This window comes from Sceloporus occidentalis, unplaced genomic scaffold, assembly GCF_023333645.1.
Source record: "Sceloporus occidentalis isolate IW3139 unplaced genomic scaffold, rSceOcc1.0.p SCAF_6, whole genome shotgun sequence".
Taxonomy (NCBI): Eukaryota; Metazoa; Chordata; class Lepidosauria; order Squamata; family Phrynosomatidae; genus Sceloporus; species Sceloporus occidentalis.
In genome coordinates, this window is record NW_028316986.1 from 94,369,514 (window position 1) to 94,386,981 (window position 17,468).

General features: G+C 40.1%; 1 protein-coding gene across 1 annotated transcript in view; it reads right to left on the reverse strand.

Moving 5' to 3' along the window:
* Nucleotides 1–17,146, reverse strand: part of LAMA2 (laminin subunit alpha 2) — a 609,129-nt gene extending 591,983 nt beyond the window's left edge. The window contains exon 1 of the mRNA XM_089530405.1: nucleotides 16,970–17,146. Within this exon, the coding sequence (XP_089386531.1) occupies nucleotides 16,970–17,129 (160 nt within the window). The 5' untranslated portion in view covers nucleotides 17,130–17,146. The remainder of the gene's footprint in view (nucleotides 1–16,969) is intronic.
* Nucleotides 17,147–17,468: the final 322 nt, after the last annotated feature.

The window sequence follows — 17,468 nt, forward strand, 5'->3', positions numbered from 1 at the left end:
AGCATCTTATAAATCTAATGAGACAACCCAGTCTCTAGGTTCCAGGAGGGAGAGAATGACAGTTCCCTAGTCTGATGACCTCATGACTGGAGTCAGTGGTATCAGATAGGTGAGGTGTTTCAGCAGTTGCAATACCACAGCCATCAGATCCAGGAAAAGGTCAGAAGGGGTCCATGATCTGGGTTGGTACCAATGCTTCTGATGATCCCATGGCATCTTGGGATGACAGACAGAAAAGACATAAGGAGGATCCATGATCTGAACTGGTATTCTGCAATGTTCAGTGACATGCCAGAAGGGTCAGTATTGACAATCCAGATAGTAGCAGTGGGCCCCTCGTGAAAACACCAGCAGATAAGTCCATGGTGGTTCCAGGGCAGCTCGTAGACATAAATGCTAGAGGCAGAAAAAACTTCACAGTACCAGTGACATTACCAGGCCTGAATGATACAACAGAGACCCCAGATTATCCTTGTTTACCAAGTGCTATGTGTTGTTATGGCCAATTTTCCCCTTACTTTAATACAGATGTATATCATTATATGATGCCTACATTTTAGGTTGAACAATGAAAAAATTACTGCAGTCAAAAATATAAAGGGGCAAAACTTCAAATGGGAAAAAACAGTATTGGCCATTAAACATATTGAACACTGCTTTACCTGAAGCACCAGCATGCTGCAGAAGAAATATCAGTGATTAAAATGCTGGGTTTAATGGGCTATATCTCAGTTTAATGCCTCCTGGCTATTCACCATTCCACAGCTTGATGAACATTCAGCTCCTTCATCAAAGATTATCTTGTCAGAATCCACAAGCCCTATATTTATTGTTTACATCTGTACAGGACCAGGACTTACTTACAGTCACCAACTCCAATAGATTTTTAGGCTTCATTTAGGAATACAATTACTGTCTCAGCCACCAGGTCCTAAAACATCATCTTTTTTCATAAGCAATCAAACCCTTTTCACCTATTAGTCCACGTCTTATCAAGAAGGGTTCTCTCTCTCTCTCTCTCTCTCTCTCTCTCTCTCTCTCTCATACTTGTTTACTGGCATGGTGTTAGCTCTGATACCACCAGTCCACCTTATGCTATCATAACTCTCTCTCTCTCTGGCTTTTCTTCACAAGTGAAGATTCAGGAAGGACTCAACCCGTGCTTTCTACAAGCGCACTGATGACTAAAGGCCAATCTGAGATAAACAAGTCCAGTTGCAGAAAGCACAGCAGAAAGTCTCCTTGGGTGATGTTTCCAGGTTGTGGTTCTTTCTGCGTTGTCATTTCTCTTCGAGACACGTTCGGTGTGAGTTTTCAAAAAAAGCTGCAGCACTGTGGATAGTGCGTCTCCATGCCTCCCAATGCGAGTGCAGGTCAGACCATTGTTGGTGATCAATTTGGCCGAGCCTGAGATGTTGTTTCAGGGAGACCTTGTATCTCTTCTTTGGAGCGCCCCTCTTACACTATCATAACTACTTATTCGGTAATAGTAGAGGTCACAACTCTTTGTTGGCCATGCAACAACTGATCCCTACTCCTCACCAAACCCTCTCACACACATCTAAACAAGCGTATATTGAATAATTAGCAAAAACGGCTCTTACTACAAGGATCATTATGTTGTATACTGCATACCTTATATGTACAGTGAAGAAAGCATTTAGCAAATGACAGATGACAACAGGGTATTCACAGTGGCTTAACTCCTCCTTATGGAGATGTATATGTGGCACATAGCTGTGTCTCTGTAGCTTTGTTTCCAAGTGCTGCCCCCAAACCCATCTTTTAAGTGATCTAACTCCCCCAGAGCTCTTCCCATGTCATTTGAGGGTGGGGGACATCAGCTCAGACATATCTGGCTATTTTCTTTTAACTGGATGTGCTTCAGCAGGCATCCCCAGAGACTCCCAGGGGATCCTGGTGAGGTCCCTGTAGATGGTGCCCTTGTAGTGCATCTAGATACAGGAAAATAACTGGACATGTCTCTACTGATCTCTCAACAACACCATTAGTTCTGCCACTCTGAATACCCTGTTGTCATATGTCATTTGCTAAATGCTTTCTACACTGTTCATATAACGTATGCAGTATACAACATAATGATCCTTGTAGTAAGAGCCATTTTTGCTAATTATTCATTATACGCTCAGCCAGACCTTAATATCTCATGAATTGTATTATTTTGTTAGTCTTGAGTTGAACAAGTAGACATTGAATCCTCTCCTCTAACTACCAAGATACGTAGGTGGCAGAAAATGTTCACATGCTCAGTTAACACACTATGCAGTTGTCTGCATTATAGCTGGGGGAGAGAAACACAACAACTGCATGAATAATCAATAAGTGTAGACTGTGCACATAAGAACCACTAGTCCACCCACTCTCATCCTGGCAAATATTTCCCATGCTTGTTATATGACCACTATGGTGGTGGTTTGGAGAGACAAAATCCATCTTTCAGCAAAACATCAAACCAAAAGAACACCTATTCTGGAATCAGTTATGCTATTTTACGAGATTTTACATCTAAGCTCCTGGAATTCATCTCAAAGATACATTATGTTCTGACGACATTAAAAAGAAGTGCATTCTTTTGCAGTGTGTATGTTTGCATGTTCATTTTAGTAACAGATTTTCTTTCATCAAGAGATGTTAATATAAGCAGCAGAGCCAACAGTCATGGTCAAATAGAGTGCTAGGACAATTCTACCCAATGACTTCATTACCACACACATTATGAAACATAATTTAGATAAAAATGGAAATACTGCTGGTTGGGAAAAACAGGCTGACTGGATGAAAGTTTTCTGATTCGTTTTGATTGGGGTTTATTAGTTAAGTATTTTTATCCTATGTTTCAAAACAATTTTTTTCAAGGCATCCTGTAGTAAATATCATAAAGACACTTTCAAAATATTGGTAGCTAAAAACAGAGGCATCACAAGCAGGGTGCTGAGGGTTCAGGCCACACCAGGTGACTACCTAAAGGGAGTAACACCACTGGTACCCAAGCATCTGCCCTTTGGCAGAAATGAGTTGTGGAGTTCACCTGCATTCCTTTAAAATGCTGAACAGATGGGGTGAGTGGGGTGAGGCTCAGTGGGAGGAGAAAGGAGAGGCCCCAAGTTTTTTTAAAGTATTCTTTTAAATTTTTCTTTAAAAACATCAAATTTTACCAAAGTTTCATTTTAATCACATGAAACTATGTACACGTAAATACTATGTAAATGTAAAATTTAGGCTGTGCCTATGGTATTGTAATTTAAAAGTATAATTTTAATTTTGCTAGTTTTTATGTCACAACTATTATCATTACATTCACTAATATACAAGAATTATGATTTATGAGTAACATTAGTACAAAAAAATTACTAAGGATTCTGTATGGTGTGAAATGGGAGGAGGTCAATGGTGGTGGTGGTGGGGTGACACCATGATTTACCACACCAGGTGATGTTAACCCTAGTGTCACTACTGTCTAAAAAGTTAAACTAAAAAATACAATTAAAACTCCAACTGAATCACTAGCTTCTAAGGAAGCAGCAACCCAGTGGCTAGGAATTCCTTTTGCTAGCTTAGGCGCATTTGCTAGTTAGTAACCTATATGGTATAGGGGAAAAAACATCCTGTTACAGCCATACTAATTTTCCTTATGCAGGACAATATTTAAATACAGTCAGAAACTCCAACAATACAGACCACATCTCATCCAAACAGGGCTGTGTTACCACCTTTGTAACACATCAGAATACTAAACTAGCCAGAAGATGTCTTTGGTGGGATACAGACCGCCCCTTTGGGGCAGCCTGCACTTGCCCCTTTCCCTGATGGATCAGGGCCTCAGCTGCCACAGCAGCAGCCCCGGAGGCCCCAATCCGCCACTTTTCCAGGCCTTGGGGAAGCGGCAAAAGGCCGCTTCCCTGTGGCCTGGAAAGGGGTGTCCTTGGGGCTTCATGCCCCAAGGACACCCCGACAGCAGTAGGGAGACAGAGAAAGGGGGCGCTCAGCCCCTTTCTCTTCAGTATCACTGGCGCGGCCATGTAAAGGCCATGCCAGCAATGCACGGCGCGAAAGGAGCTCCGTTTTGGAGCTCCTTTCGGTGCCGCTGAAAGGGCGCCAGGACGTAACGGCTGCCGTTTAGACGTGACACGGTCATTACATCAAAATGGTGGCGCCCGTGTCTACAGGGCGCTGCCATTTTGACGCCCCCGTCACATGCTAGGGGTGAGGCCGGTATGGACGCTGCATCCTTGGCCAAGCCCTAGCACGTGACGGGGGCACTGCATACGCTGGTATGTACAGCGCCTTTACCTCTCTTCTTTGAGCTGCCATGTCAACCACAAAAGGAATCTAACTTATGAAAGAAACACTGGGCCCAGGCAATATTTTCAGCATATAACTGATGGGTGGGGAAAGTTATTTAACACATCTCCACCTGATGGTTTAAATCTAAAGAATATATTCTTCTTTCCAAGTAGACTCCAAACTGGAAGTGACTTCAGAAGGAGCAGTGTAGTGTCAGGAATAATTAGTGAGCACAGAAAAAAAAATTGACCAGCTTCCTATCCTGCCCATTTATCCTCCCCTGTAAGTGTGTCCTGTAGCAGCAGTTGTTATCAAAGCAGTAAATGCAGGATGGCACACAGTAGTTGAGTTTAGGCCTGGATTGCTTATAAATTATTTATGACCTGTATCACATGAGGCTAACGATGCAGAAAGTGCAGAATGGTGCAATACTTTTCACAGGGAACTGCCTAGAGGGAGCAGTAGAGTCAGCGCCAGATAGAATGATGTGGCTGTTTGCCTTCTTGTTTGTTTGTTCTGTCCTCCCTTTGTGGTGGCAGAGTCTGATATTCTTGAGAATTATTCACTTCCTACACCATCCAGTGTTCTGCATACTCTGAAACATTTCACAGATAAAAACTGAGACACATGTGGCTGGGCAATTTTATTGCATTGCTTTTATGCCCAGAATAGACATGGGATGTAACTTTTAGAAGGTGGATCTTATCACATTTCCCCATCGCCAGGCAGTATGCAGCCCATATGCAACCCAGGCATCTGCCACAGCTTTTCAAGAATGAAATTTTCCCATTCTTGAAAATATGCAGGAGAAGCCTAGAGAAGCCTGGGTTGCATACAGGTTGAGTAATGCCTGACAGTGGGGAAATGCAATAAGATCAGCCTTTTAAAAGTTACATCCCACAGCTATCACGGGAACAAAGGCAATGTAATAAACTCCATAGTGTGGAAAAGGTGTATGGCCATTCAAGAAGTGAGCTAAAGTTATTTGTAGGCGAAAAGACACAGAACTACTACTTTAAATAGAGAAATGCTAGAAATTACGTAGTGGATTTAGGGAAGCCTGAAAAAAAGAAAGAATACCAAATGAGCCTACTGGGAAGGGTGAGACTCTGACCTCTCTTCTCCCTCTGGCTGAGTTAACTAAGGGCAAACTACTTTTTCACTCTAATGTCAGTTTTCAGCAACTGAAATAAGCCAAGGACAAGGGAGAAATGAAAGGAGAAGAGAGAAACCAGGACATTTTAAAAGCTGAGAAATTAGGACAGCAGAGAGATAACTGCAACTGACCCTGCAAAACTAGGACAGTAAGAAGGTATCATAGCAGCAGCAGCAGCAGCAAGATGTATTTCTTTCCCAAGGCACACACATAGACTCATAGTTAAAATACAACACTATAAAATCATTAAAATACACTCATAAGAGTATATATGCAATTAAAACATCATGATTTAAAATTGACTGGGTAGACCTGCCAGAAGTGATATGTCTTTAATGCTGTTTTGAAAGTGATCAGCATTTTCAGCTGCCCTATCTCTTCTGGCAGGTCATTCCACAGTCTGGGGGAGGCCAATGAAAAGATCCTTTGAGAAACTGTTGACAGTCTAATCCTGAACGGTGATCATATAGGTAACCTGGACCCAAACCATGTAGGGTTTTAAAGGTAGTAACCAACACTTCATACTTTGTCCAGAAAATAATTGGCTGCCAATGAAGTGATTTTAAGATCGGTGTGATGTGATCACTTCTGGATGTACCAGAAATCAGTCTGGCTGTCATATTATCAACCAGCTAGAGTTCCTGGACTTGGTACAAAGACACAGCCAAGTCCAGCCTTGAGGTTCCCAGTGCATGCACTACCACCTTTAGGTCCTCTGATTCTAGAAAGGGGCACAGTTGGTGTATCAGCCAAAGCTGATATCAGGCACTCCTAACCGTTACATCTATCGCAGCTGACATTTAGAGGGACAGATCCAGGGACACTCCCAAACTGCAAATACATTTTAGGAAGGGGCACAGTTGGCATATCAGCTGAAAGTATGGCTCTGGCTTCAATGGGCATTTGGGTCAACTCACATCAAACCAATCTGAGATAATGAAAACTATATTTTGTTCTCAAACTCAGTAACAACAATTAAAAAGGGAGAAAACAAAAAGTAGCAGGATGAGGAGCAGGTAGAAAAAAAGGACCTTCAAGTGGTAGAAGAAGCTAAAACTGAGAACAAAGCTGGAGAGAGGAGATCTGTTAGGGACAACCAATCAAATACACACATAATGAGTTAGGATTGATCAGCTGGTAACAGATCTTTATACAACAAGCTTATAATTATAAGATAGGGCAACAGCAAGTTTTACGCAGCATCCTAATAACTATTCTGAGATGGAGTTCCTATAACAAAACCTACTTCCTTTGCTTCTTATAAATCTGTATTTTGCTTCTTAATCATACCTCAAAAATACTGTACTCATACCTTTATGAAACAAGACACCTAATACCACAACAGTATTTTTATATTAGTTTATCATTCATATTTACTGTGTAGGTCACTGTAAAATAAGTGAAATCTTCTAATTTGTAAATACTGCTGATCTTACTGATGGCAGGATTCAATTATCTAGTTACGTTATGAGGTTTTCCTCTTTGAGTAACTCACCAGTATCATATATACATATTTCACAAGGTCGTGCTCACTGCCAGAATCTACAGCAGTGCATCCCTTTGAGTTTCAGCCTAATGTCATTACAAAGCCTACAGCAGCTGCAGCAATGCTATGCCAGTGAACTATTGTGAAATCTCACCATGAATTATAAACATACTTTCTCATTCTGGCCCAAGTACTTTTACTACATCAGGTTCTGCTGCAAGTTGATAGCTAAATGTTTATCCATTTTTCCCACAGCTTTTAATCGCAACTAGGTAACCAAACAGCCAAATGCATAGCTTTACATTGGAGCATACTATCTTGCTATACTGACCAAGAAGCAAGAAAAATGTCATTGGAGAAGCATCTGAAAACTATCACTAAACATGTATCTTATTTTGCAGTGAGACACTAAAGAAAATGCTTTGAGAAAATGTACAAAATGTGATAGAACTTCAGAGTTCATGTAAATGCAATACTTAAGCATTATATCTGATAAGTCAATTTCTTAAATTCCACTTTGAACTATCCATTTAAGGTAGTATATACATTTCCATTTTGCAGAAATATAATATAAATTTACTGTACTAGACAAGAGTATTAGATACTTTTTAAGGATGATTTTTTAGATAATGAAGCAGCTCAAAACATGAATGATCACCTCCTTTGAAGTCCAACATTCTTTCTTTGTGATATCCCACCAATTAAATATTTTTGACAGAAGATGCATTACAGTGGGCATAAAGTAGCATGCCACCCTTTTGCATACCATCAATACGTGCTGCTACTGATTCCAGTGTTTTCAAATATGAAAATTCAATTTGTGCTGTACTGTTCTGAAATGTGGTATGCTGACATTTGTAGTAATAGACTATGGTAAAGAATATTTTTTCCACATGCATTTAAGCATTCTTTGACCAGTGCTACAATTTTTTTATTATTATCTTAAATTCCAATGTACTGGCATGAACATTTTTCAGTGCACCATTGTGACTAAAACATCCTATGAACCCAAGCAAAATTGTTGCTCTGATGTACAATGCTTCTATGTAATGAAACAGAAGGAAGGTAGCAGGTTAAACACCATGAAGCATAAAAATGAGAATTGGGTTTCTCACGAAGAGTGTGTATTTGTTTAAGTAACAAAATGTTATAAAAGCTAACATATTGTTTCACTGCTATAAGGGCAACCATGCATGATCATACTGTTAAAACAAAATCAATATCACTATATTGTAAATTGAATTCATTTAGATGCATTACCTTTTGCAGGAGGTTGTCTGCTCCCATCTTTCTTTACCACTGGCTATCAAGCAGAAAAATATCTGGAGGGCCAAAATTCCCTACAAGATATAGAGACTCTCTTTGATTTTAAATGAACAAAGAATTAGAAAAATGTTTCCTGTGTCCAAATCCTCCCTCTACTCTTTCCTGCTTACTTGCTTCCCATAAGGTTACTAGTTGATCACTGTGTGAACAGAATTATGGATTTAAAAGAGCTTTAGTCCAATCCAGCACCATTCTTCTTATATTAGAAAGCTTACCCCACATCCTGAAATCATTTTTTTTTTAAAAAAAGGTTCATCCATCCCTATTAGTGACAACTAATGTTTAGATATCAGTATAATATGATTATACCAGTAAGTATGGTGTAGTGGTTTGAGCACTGGGCTATGACTCTGGAGATCAGTGTTTGATTCCCCACCTGGCCATGGAACTGGGTGACCTTCGGCAAGTCACACACTCTCTACCTCATAAAATCTCATGATAGTTTCATCTTAGAGTCACCGTAAGTCGGAAACAACTTGAAGGCACACAACAACGACATAACATGATTATATCATGATACAACTATGCTTTAAAACCCACATGGTTAGTCTGACAATTAACTCATTACAAGAGCTGCAGTTTCTGCTGTAGCCTATGTTCATTTCAGCATGTGGTTCTGCACATGGGGCTTTCCAGGAACGTCTCTGGATCTTAACACTGTCTTTGTACATATTATGCAAAAGAAGGTTGGCAAATTACATGCAACACTGAAAATGTTACTATATGGCAGTAACCCAATATTCAGTAGAATCGTCATGATGCATTGTTTTACTGAAAAATAAGTATTAAAATTAATTGAATCCCATTTCTCTTCCTTCAACAACAAAAGTACCAATAAAACACCAATAACTAAAAACATTTTAGATGTTCTCTAGTGTGTATGACTGTTTATTTTAAAACTGTTTCAATCTGTGTCTTGATGGGATTACTTATTTATTGGTTTTTAACTTTTGAAGCTTTTAGTTCAACTTTGTTTTAAATTGTCATCTGCTTCAGGTCCTCTGCTGAGAGAAATTCAGGATATGAATTGAATTGAAATTAATTAATTAATTAATTAAAGGTAACGTATGAGGGCTTTAACAACTGCTTGGCTGAACTGAACTGAAGATTACATTTGGGTCTTCAAATACATTTTGGAATTCATTTTGTTTGAATTTTATTTATGTATGTAATGACAATTGATAAGAGGGTAAATTGAAGGGAAGAAGATTAAATTATGAAGCAGCATCTGAGATATTAATTGGGGGTGATCCTTTGATTCATTTTTGTCTTACTTTTTAATTAGCTTTCTGTAAACTTTTTGACATTCACATGTTGGTGCAAGGGTTGTTTTATTCAGCTGTGTATGAGAGGGATGGAGCCATATTTTTAAAAATAACTTGCACACACACACTATTTTTTGTGGTGCTTCCATACCAATGCAAATTAATCATAATTGAAAAGGAACCGCTGATTTGAGATGATCCAAGGTGCAGTGCATATTAACTGAATAATTAATTTTATTTCACGTGATTCAGATGAGGAATTAATTGGCTGCCTTTGCTTTCGTGAAATAAATAATGCTAGTAATTCTTTCTTAAGCTGCATATACAGATATTAGTCAGAATATATGGATTTTATTAGTCTTGTATGCTATGATCCAGTGCCTCCAGTGCTTCTTTAGTGCCTAAAATTATCCTTAAAGCCACATCTCTTTGATGGTTCATAGTTTATGGTTGACTCATAAACAAAAATATTATGGAAAGTTTTATTGAAGCATAAATAATAAACCATGGACTCCCCATAATCTAAGTAGAAGGGTGCCCCACTCCCCAGTGCAGGGTGTGTTGCACATTCCTATTTAGACAAGTTATCAGTGTCATAGATCACTGAAGCAAGTAAAAGCAGCAAAATACATGGTGCAAGATTAAAATTGCAATTGCAACATCCATACACACACACAAAATAAATCTGTTGTGATTATTCAAGAACATACTACAGTACTTAACAAAAGTAAGCATTAAAATGAAAGATTCCAAAAAATTGTTACATAATTTGAATGCTGGTTTTAGCATTTGAAGGAAGTTTTATAATCAAGGTATTTGCATAAACTGTGTTGATTGCCTAGGCTTTAGCAGATGGCCCAGAGCTGGATACCAAGTTCTTTCAAATCAAATCAAGAACAACCTGCCAAATAACTAAAAGTTCAGCAGTAAAATACCAATACAGGTCTGGATGTCTCATACCAAGATTATGGCACAAGTACAAGCCTCCAAATAATTATCTCACTCAGAATATATGAATTTTAATCTACAACAGAGAGAATCTGAAAATTAAATTGATGTTAAAATCAGGAAGCTTGTCATAACTTGGTGTGAAATTTATAACTCATTTATATTTGGAGATTTTTAAAACTGATTCCTAGAATTGCATTTAGTATTTTATCTACTCACACAAAATTCATTCTAATACTCTGGAGGAAGACAAGTGGAGAGGCTGGCTTTTTAAGGGCTGCTGTATATCTTTTTGGCATGTTTTCCTGAACTAAGAATATTCAAACATATAAGATACAGTGTTCTAGAATGTTGTTTTTCTTAGGCAGGCCGGATATAGTAAAAGATTTTTAATGTGGGGGGAGGAATACTGGAGCCTAATGAATAAGTAACATATGAAGGAAAGTACTAAATTAACTCCAAAATTTTGACCACACAAGTCTCCAGACAACTTTAAAAGTTGATTTACAAACCAGTGTATTGTCTCTGATGCAAGATGTGCTGGGATTCTACATTTTAATAGCCATCTGGAAACTCTGTCGAAGTCTTAGCTATGACATGACCTAAGATGCCCTAGACATGGTTCATTGTCATATATACCAAAACATTTCAAAGTTGTGTTCAGCATTAGGTCTGGATTTATTCACAGTACTTTTGTTTTATGTTAAATAGTATTGAGTTATATTCAGTGTTACAGAAGTGGAGAAATTAAGAAAAATGGCATTCTGCTAGAGGGTGCACAATTCACAGCAGAACCAGCACCAAGCTTAGTGAAGTAGTAATTTTTTGTACAACACGTTGTGTGACAGCTTGTACAATGCCTTGTGAAGTTCAGTGTTGAATAGTTTGTGGAGCAGCTTGGGAAAGCAGAAGCTAAGTTACTGTATTTAACATTTGCACAAGGACAAAAATTGTTTTTTGCATGCAACAGACACTTTGTGCTAGTAGAATAACACAACTCGATACAACCAAATGACTTCTCACAGAAAAGGGACAGAGTAACCATTCTCATATTCTGGCAAATTTTGCATGTACTATTAGCATGGGTTAGGTTAGAGAAACAAAAGAGAGCCGGGATGGCGTAGTGGTTTAAGCATTGGACTATGACTCTGGAAACCAGGGTTCAATTCCCTGGTCAGCCATGAAAACCAGTAGGTGACCTTGGGCAATTCACAATCTCTCAGCCTCAAGGGAAGGCCTATGAACAAATCTTGTCACAAAAACCCCATGATAGGGTCATCTTAGGGTGTCCATAAGTCAGAAATGACTTGAAGGCACATCACAGAGAGATGAGCTTATCACTCAGGATTTTAAACTGGTTCCAGCCTCCCAGGCTGGAGCCGGTACGTGGGATGGAGGGGATTATTGCTCACTAAATCACTGCCGAACCATCAGCCGCCATCAGCCTGAGTCCCAGCAGGGTCCAAGCTGCACTCTGCCACACTTTTTAGAAGTTAAAAAGTTTTCCGACTTTTAAAAACTGCTAGAGGAGTGCAGCTGGGACCCAGGCTGAAGGCAGCTGGCGGTTCAGCCCAGGAAGCTGGGGCCTGTTTAAAATCCTGAGTGATAAGCTCCAGAGAGAAATAAAATGGCTTCTTGACATTGGTCCAAAAGACACTGCAGAAATAATCCAGTTTGAGAGCACTTTAACTGCCTTGGCTCAGTGCTAGGGAATCCTGGGAATTGAAGGTTATTGTTCCACCAGAGCTCTCTGACAGAGAAGGCTAAATGTCTCACAAAACTACAGTTCCCAGAATTTGCTAGCATTGAGCCAGGACAGTTAAAGCAATATCAAACTAGACTATTTCTGCAGTGTGTTTTGGGCCATTGTCTGGCCTACTAGGTGTTCAGTTGGGAGTTTTGTCATTGTATGGGCCTCTTACAATTACCTCTTTTGATTACAGCACTTGAGGGTAACTCAAAATCTACCATGCTTCAAAGGTAATATTGAAGTACAGGTCATTGACTAGACACTGTGATATTGGTTCAAAGATGTTACTGTAACATTTGTATTAAGGATGTGGTGGCTTAGTGGTTAAGATACCAATTCTGATGATAGGAAGGTGAGAAGTTTGGCAGTTCAATGCCCAAGTGCCATGTGACAGAGTGAGCTCCCATCACTAGTCCCAGCTTCTGACAATCTAGTAGTTCAAAAGCATGCAACTTCCAGTAGATTAATAGGTACCACTTCGGTGAGAAGGTAACAGCATTCCATGCAGTCATGTTAGCCACATGACCATGGAGTCAGCCTTGTCTGACTACTTTGCCAATTGGGAACCATTCGGTTCTCCGTGTTCTCTTCCTGACAGTAGTCTCTTGTCCTGAGTACAGATTCCTCATTAGGAATATCAGATGTCTTGGCATTCTCATGTCCTTAAAGGTCCCATAGCCTTTCATGACCTATGCAGTAAAAAGCTTTGCTGCCGTTTATAAAGCATATGCTTATTTTCTTTTCAAATTCCCTGGTGTGCTCAATTAGCCATTGTATGTTTGCAATATTGTCACTAGTGCCTCTTCCTTTCCTGAACCTCACTTGATTTCTCTGTCCATATATGTTTGGAGTCTATGTTGCAGAATTTTGAGCATAATGTTGCTTGCATGGGAGATTAGTGCTATGATCCTATAGTTGCTGCATTCTTTTGTGTCTTCTTTTTATGGATGGGGATGTATATTGATCACTTCCACTCTGTTGGCTTTCGTATTGTTTTCCATACCTGATGACATGTGTTGGTTAGAAATAATGCAGTTTGACACAAATTTCACTGCTATGGTTCCATCTGAAAGAATCCTAGGATTTGTAGTTTTGTGAAGCACCAGCACTCTTTGGTAGAGAAGGCTAATAACCTTGTAAAACTACAAATCCCAGGATGCCATAGGATGGAGCTACAGCATTTAGACGGGTGTCAAACTGCACTATGTCTACAGTATAGATGCATCCCAAGTTGCGTTATGAATTCAATAATTACACACAACATACTAATACATAAAATAATAATACTTAAGCCTGAATCCTATTGGTAGTCCTGGTGAGAGAAGCTCCATTGAATTAGCTATTGAAAGGTGTACATTCCAGATTGAATTAGTGTATTCTAATTGTAACAAAAAATAGAGATTTAGGCCACAATTTATAGTGGGGAAATCAGAAACTTTTTCTTTGCTCTTCACTATGTTTGTTTTTTACTATTACCCACAGGAAATAAATGTAAAAGATTCTTTTTTTTAAAAAAAAAAAGGTAAATCTGTAACATACAAATTGATCCATTACAGCCATTAAAATATCTACACTGTGGAGGCGTACTAGAGTGTAGCACTGCAAACTTTGGGAAAGGCAAAATCATCATGATCATGGCAGCACACATAATGTATACTTCCATAGTCCTGATTGCTAACCAGCATCACAGATGTCTTGTAGAAATAGATTTGGCAGGTGACAGGAGATGGACAAGGGCAGATAAATATGCGACCATGGGACTCTGCTCTGAAATGTATCTGCTATGCCTAGATTCTATTTAAAGTGTGTCTGCCAATACTAATGAAGGTTTCTTGCCAAAAACACCTATGGGCATCTCCAGCTGCCCCCTTCAAATCTCTGCAAGCCCACTTTCTTTGTTTACATTTCTTGATATAGTTCACAACCTTCACTATAATGAAGCCAAAGTACATGTAATTGTGTTTGCTCACATTAATCCTTTACTCTCCCTCTTCATTCTGTTTCTTCTCACTAGCTGTTTCGCCTCTGTTCGCTAAAGTTTAGAAATGTAAGTTCATCTGGCCCAGAACATGTCTTTCTCTGCAGTTACATATAAGATGATGGCCCTCTATAAATAACTAAAACATCAACAGTAAAAAGAAGGTGGCAAAAACATGAAATAGGTATTTCTATAGTAGGAAATTACCTCCTTGTCTGAGCAGTAAATGGCAACAGCAGTGAATATATACACCAATTTATTTTAAATGTGCTATTTTAAAATGTGACTGGCTGTTCTCAGTTTTCCACTGAGTCAATTTCCAAACGCAGTCAACACATTTGAGTGAACTTGTTCCACAACACAGTTTAAAGTAACTTTCTATAAAGGCATATATGACCTACTCCAATGACCATTTATATCCAAGTGAGTCCTGCTGATTTCAGTGGCATTTATGCCAAAGTATTTATGAATAGGATTGCAGCCTTAGTCAACATGCTATACATCTTTAACATAGGGAGGCATCTACTTGAGGCTTTCTAAGGAGCACAATACATCATAGCTTCCAAGTTTAAGTGTTTAATCTTCTGTCCTAAATTGTGTGGGATGGGCAGAAAATCCTTAAGAGCAGTATGAGGATTTTGATTACTTTCAGATTACTACATGAAAAACATAATCAAGCTTTATTCAAACTATTTTCATTCCCCTCTTAAAACACCTTATCCCACACTTTTGCTTTCAAGAGCTAAGACTCTTGTACTCCTGCCACTTTCATTGTGAGATTTAAACTGTAGTCTTGCTAAGACCATTCTTGTCCCTAAATAATATTGTTCCCATATTACCCATGCAACAGTTTTTTTTCTCCTTTCCCCCCCTGCAAATTAAACAGATTTAGGAAAGAGAATACCTACAATGGAATTTTGCTATTATGGAAATAAAGCAGTGGGAGATTATCGCAGGAAGCTTCCCTATCGATGTGGCTTTTCTAACACCCAAAACAACAATGATTCTTTTCACATTACCAAGCACCTGCGAATTAATAACAGGTTGGTGATGCATCTTATAACACCACTGTTTGGTTTACTCCTCATCTATGAGATTAAGTAAGTGAAGTAGACTTGCCTTCCTTGGGAGTGGGGTGTGTACAGTGAAACCAATTTAATAATAATAATAATAATTTGTTTTATTTATATACCGCTATTCCAAAGATCATAGCGGTGAACAGCAAGTAAGCTAATTAGCAAGTAAGCTAATTTGCCCCCAACAGTCTGGGTACTCATTTTAGCTCCCTCCTCGGAAGGATGCAAGCCTGAGTTGAGCTTGGGCCCTTTTGCTGGTCTTGAACTCGCAACCTTGTGGTTTTGAGTGAATGGCTGCAGTACAGGCATTTAACCACTGCGCCACCAGGGTTAAATCCCCTTTCTCCTGCCCAAGAGAAAATGACTGCCTCTTCATGAGCAAGAAGACTTTTACTTTCATTGAGAAGAGGGGGGTGCAATGAAACTGGTTGAAATCCCTTTCACTCTGAATTACCCCGAATGACCTATGGCACATACTTCATACTTCAATAAGGGGTTAACTGCACAATCCTGCTTCTATCCCACTAAGAACAGTGTGATAACCTTTGTAAAGTGTATTTGACAGTTTTGTCCACAAGGCACACATTCAATCTTCATTCATTGTAACATAGCCTGTACCTTGGCACTGCCATCATATAACTGTAGCCTGAAATGGACTCAGACCTGTTCCTCCTAAAATGCGCTTTATTGGAGGTGATCATACCTCTAGGGAAGTGACTGACTTGTCCCTATTCCATCCAAATCCTCTGGCTCATATATTATTACAATCAATAACCATTTTAAAATATCCTGCATTTGAAGAAGTGGCCTGTGGTTCACACAACTGCAATCTGAAATAAACTGGTTAGTCTGGAAGATGCCACAACACCTTCTGTTTAGGATCATGGCAATAATCCCTCTGAATCCCCTTTTGGAAGCAAAGTGGGAGAGAAATGCCATCAATAAATAAAATAATTCCAAGTCAGGGTTTCAAATCTTCCAAGTGGGAAGTTTATATTGAGCCCAAGCCACGTTTGTAAATGGAAAGCTGGTTTGCAAGAGGCAGGGGTCCTGAGAAAAAGAGGGGATGGAGAATGTCTTCTAAAAGTCAAAATCGACCCAGCCTGCATCCATAAAGCAGGAATAATCCAGTCTGACAACGCTTTAACTGTCGTGGCTCGATGCTATGGAATTCTGGGAACTGCAGTTGGTTGTGGCACCCAGAGCTTTGCCATTGCAGTTGAAGTGCTATCAAACTTTTCCCTGCAGTGTGGATGCAACCTCTGGCTGAGGCTGCATCCACACTGGAGAGATAACCCGGTTTGGCACCACTTTGACTCTTCTTCTGGCTCTTTGCTATGGAATTCTGGGAGTTGGAGTATGTTGTGGGCCCAGAACAAACTCCAACTCCCAGAATTCCATAGCAAAGAGCCAGAAGAAGAGTCAAAGCGGTGCCAAACCGGGTTATTTCCTCCAGTGTGGCTGCAGCCCTTCATGGGGCATGAGTAGAAGAGGGGATAAGAGGCAAAGGGCGCGAAGCAAAGAAGAAAGGGGACAAGGGAGCCAGTTAAAAGACGAGCCTTTCCCCCCAGTTGGACTGTTTGGTGTGAGGTGTCTTTGGCCAGGGACAAAACAAGCCCCTCAGGACAGGAGCCAGCGGCTCTCCAAAAGTCCATGCCTTCCAAGGTTTTGTACTGTACCTCGTTGCTGAGGCGCTGCCTGATGCTGCTGCTGCTGCTGCTGATGATGATGATGATGATGATGATGACGACGGTGAGAGAGTTGCGAGGCGCACCGGCTCACCAAGGCGGCGAGGAGGAGGAGGAGGACCAAGAGAGGCGGCAAAGTGGTCCCTGCCATAGCGGCCCAACCCTCTCCCTCCCTCGCTCCCCTCCAAGTGAAGGCAAGAGGAGAAGAGGAGAAGGACAAGAGGAGCAGGAGCAGGAGGAGGAGGCGGGCAAGGTCCCAGAGAGCCGCCTCTTCTTCTCCTTGTCCCTCTCTCCTCCGCCTGGCCCACTTGGCCTCAGGAGGGTCATCACAAGACAATGAACAATGGGGGGAAGCCTTCCAAAAGGGGAGGCTTTGAGCACAGATACAGAGGGGAATTTGGGGCGGGTTAAGGCCTGCCAAGTTTGGAGGAGAGATAAGGGAACAGCCACAAGGTCCTGTCCAGAAAGTCAGGGGAGAGTTCAGAACAAC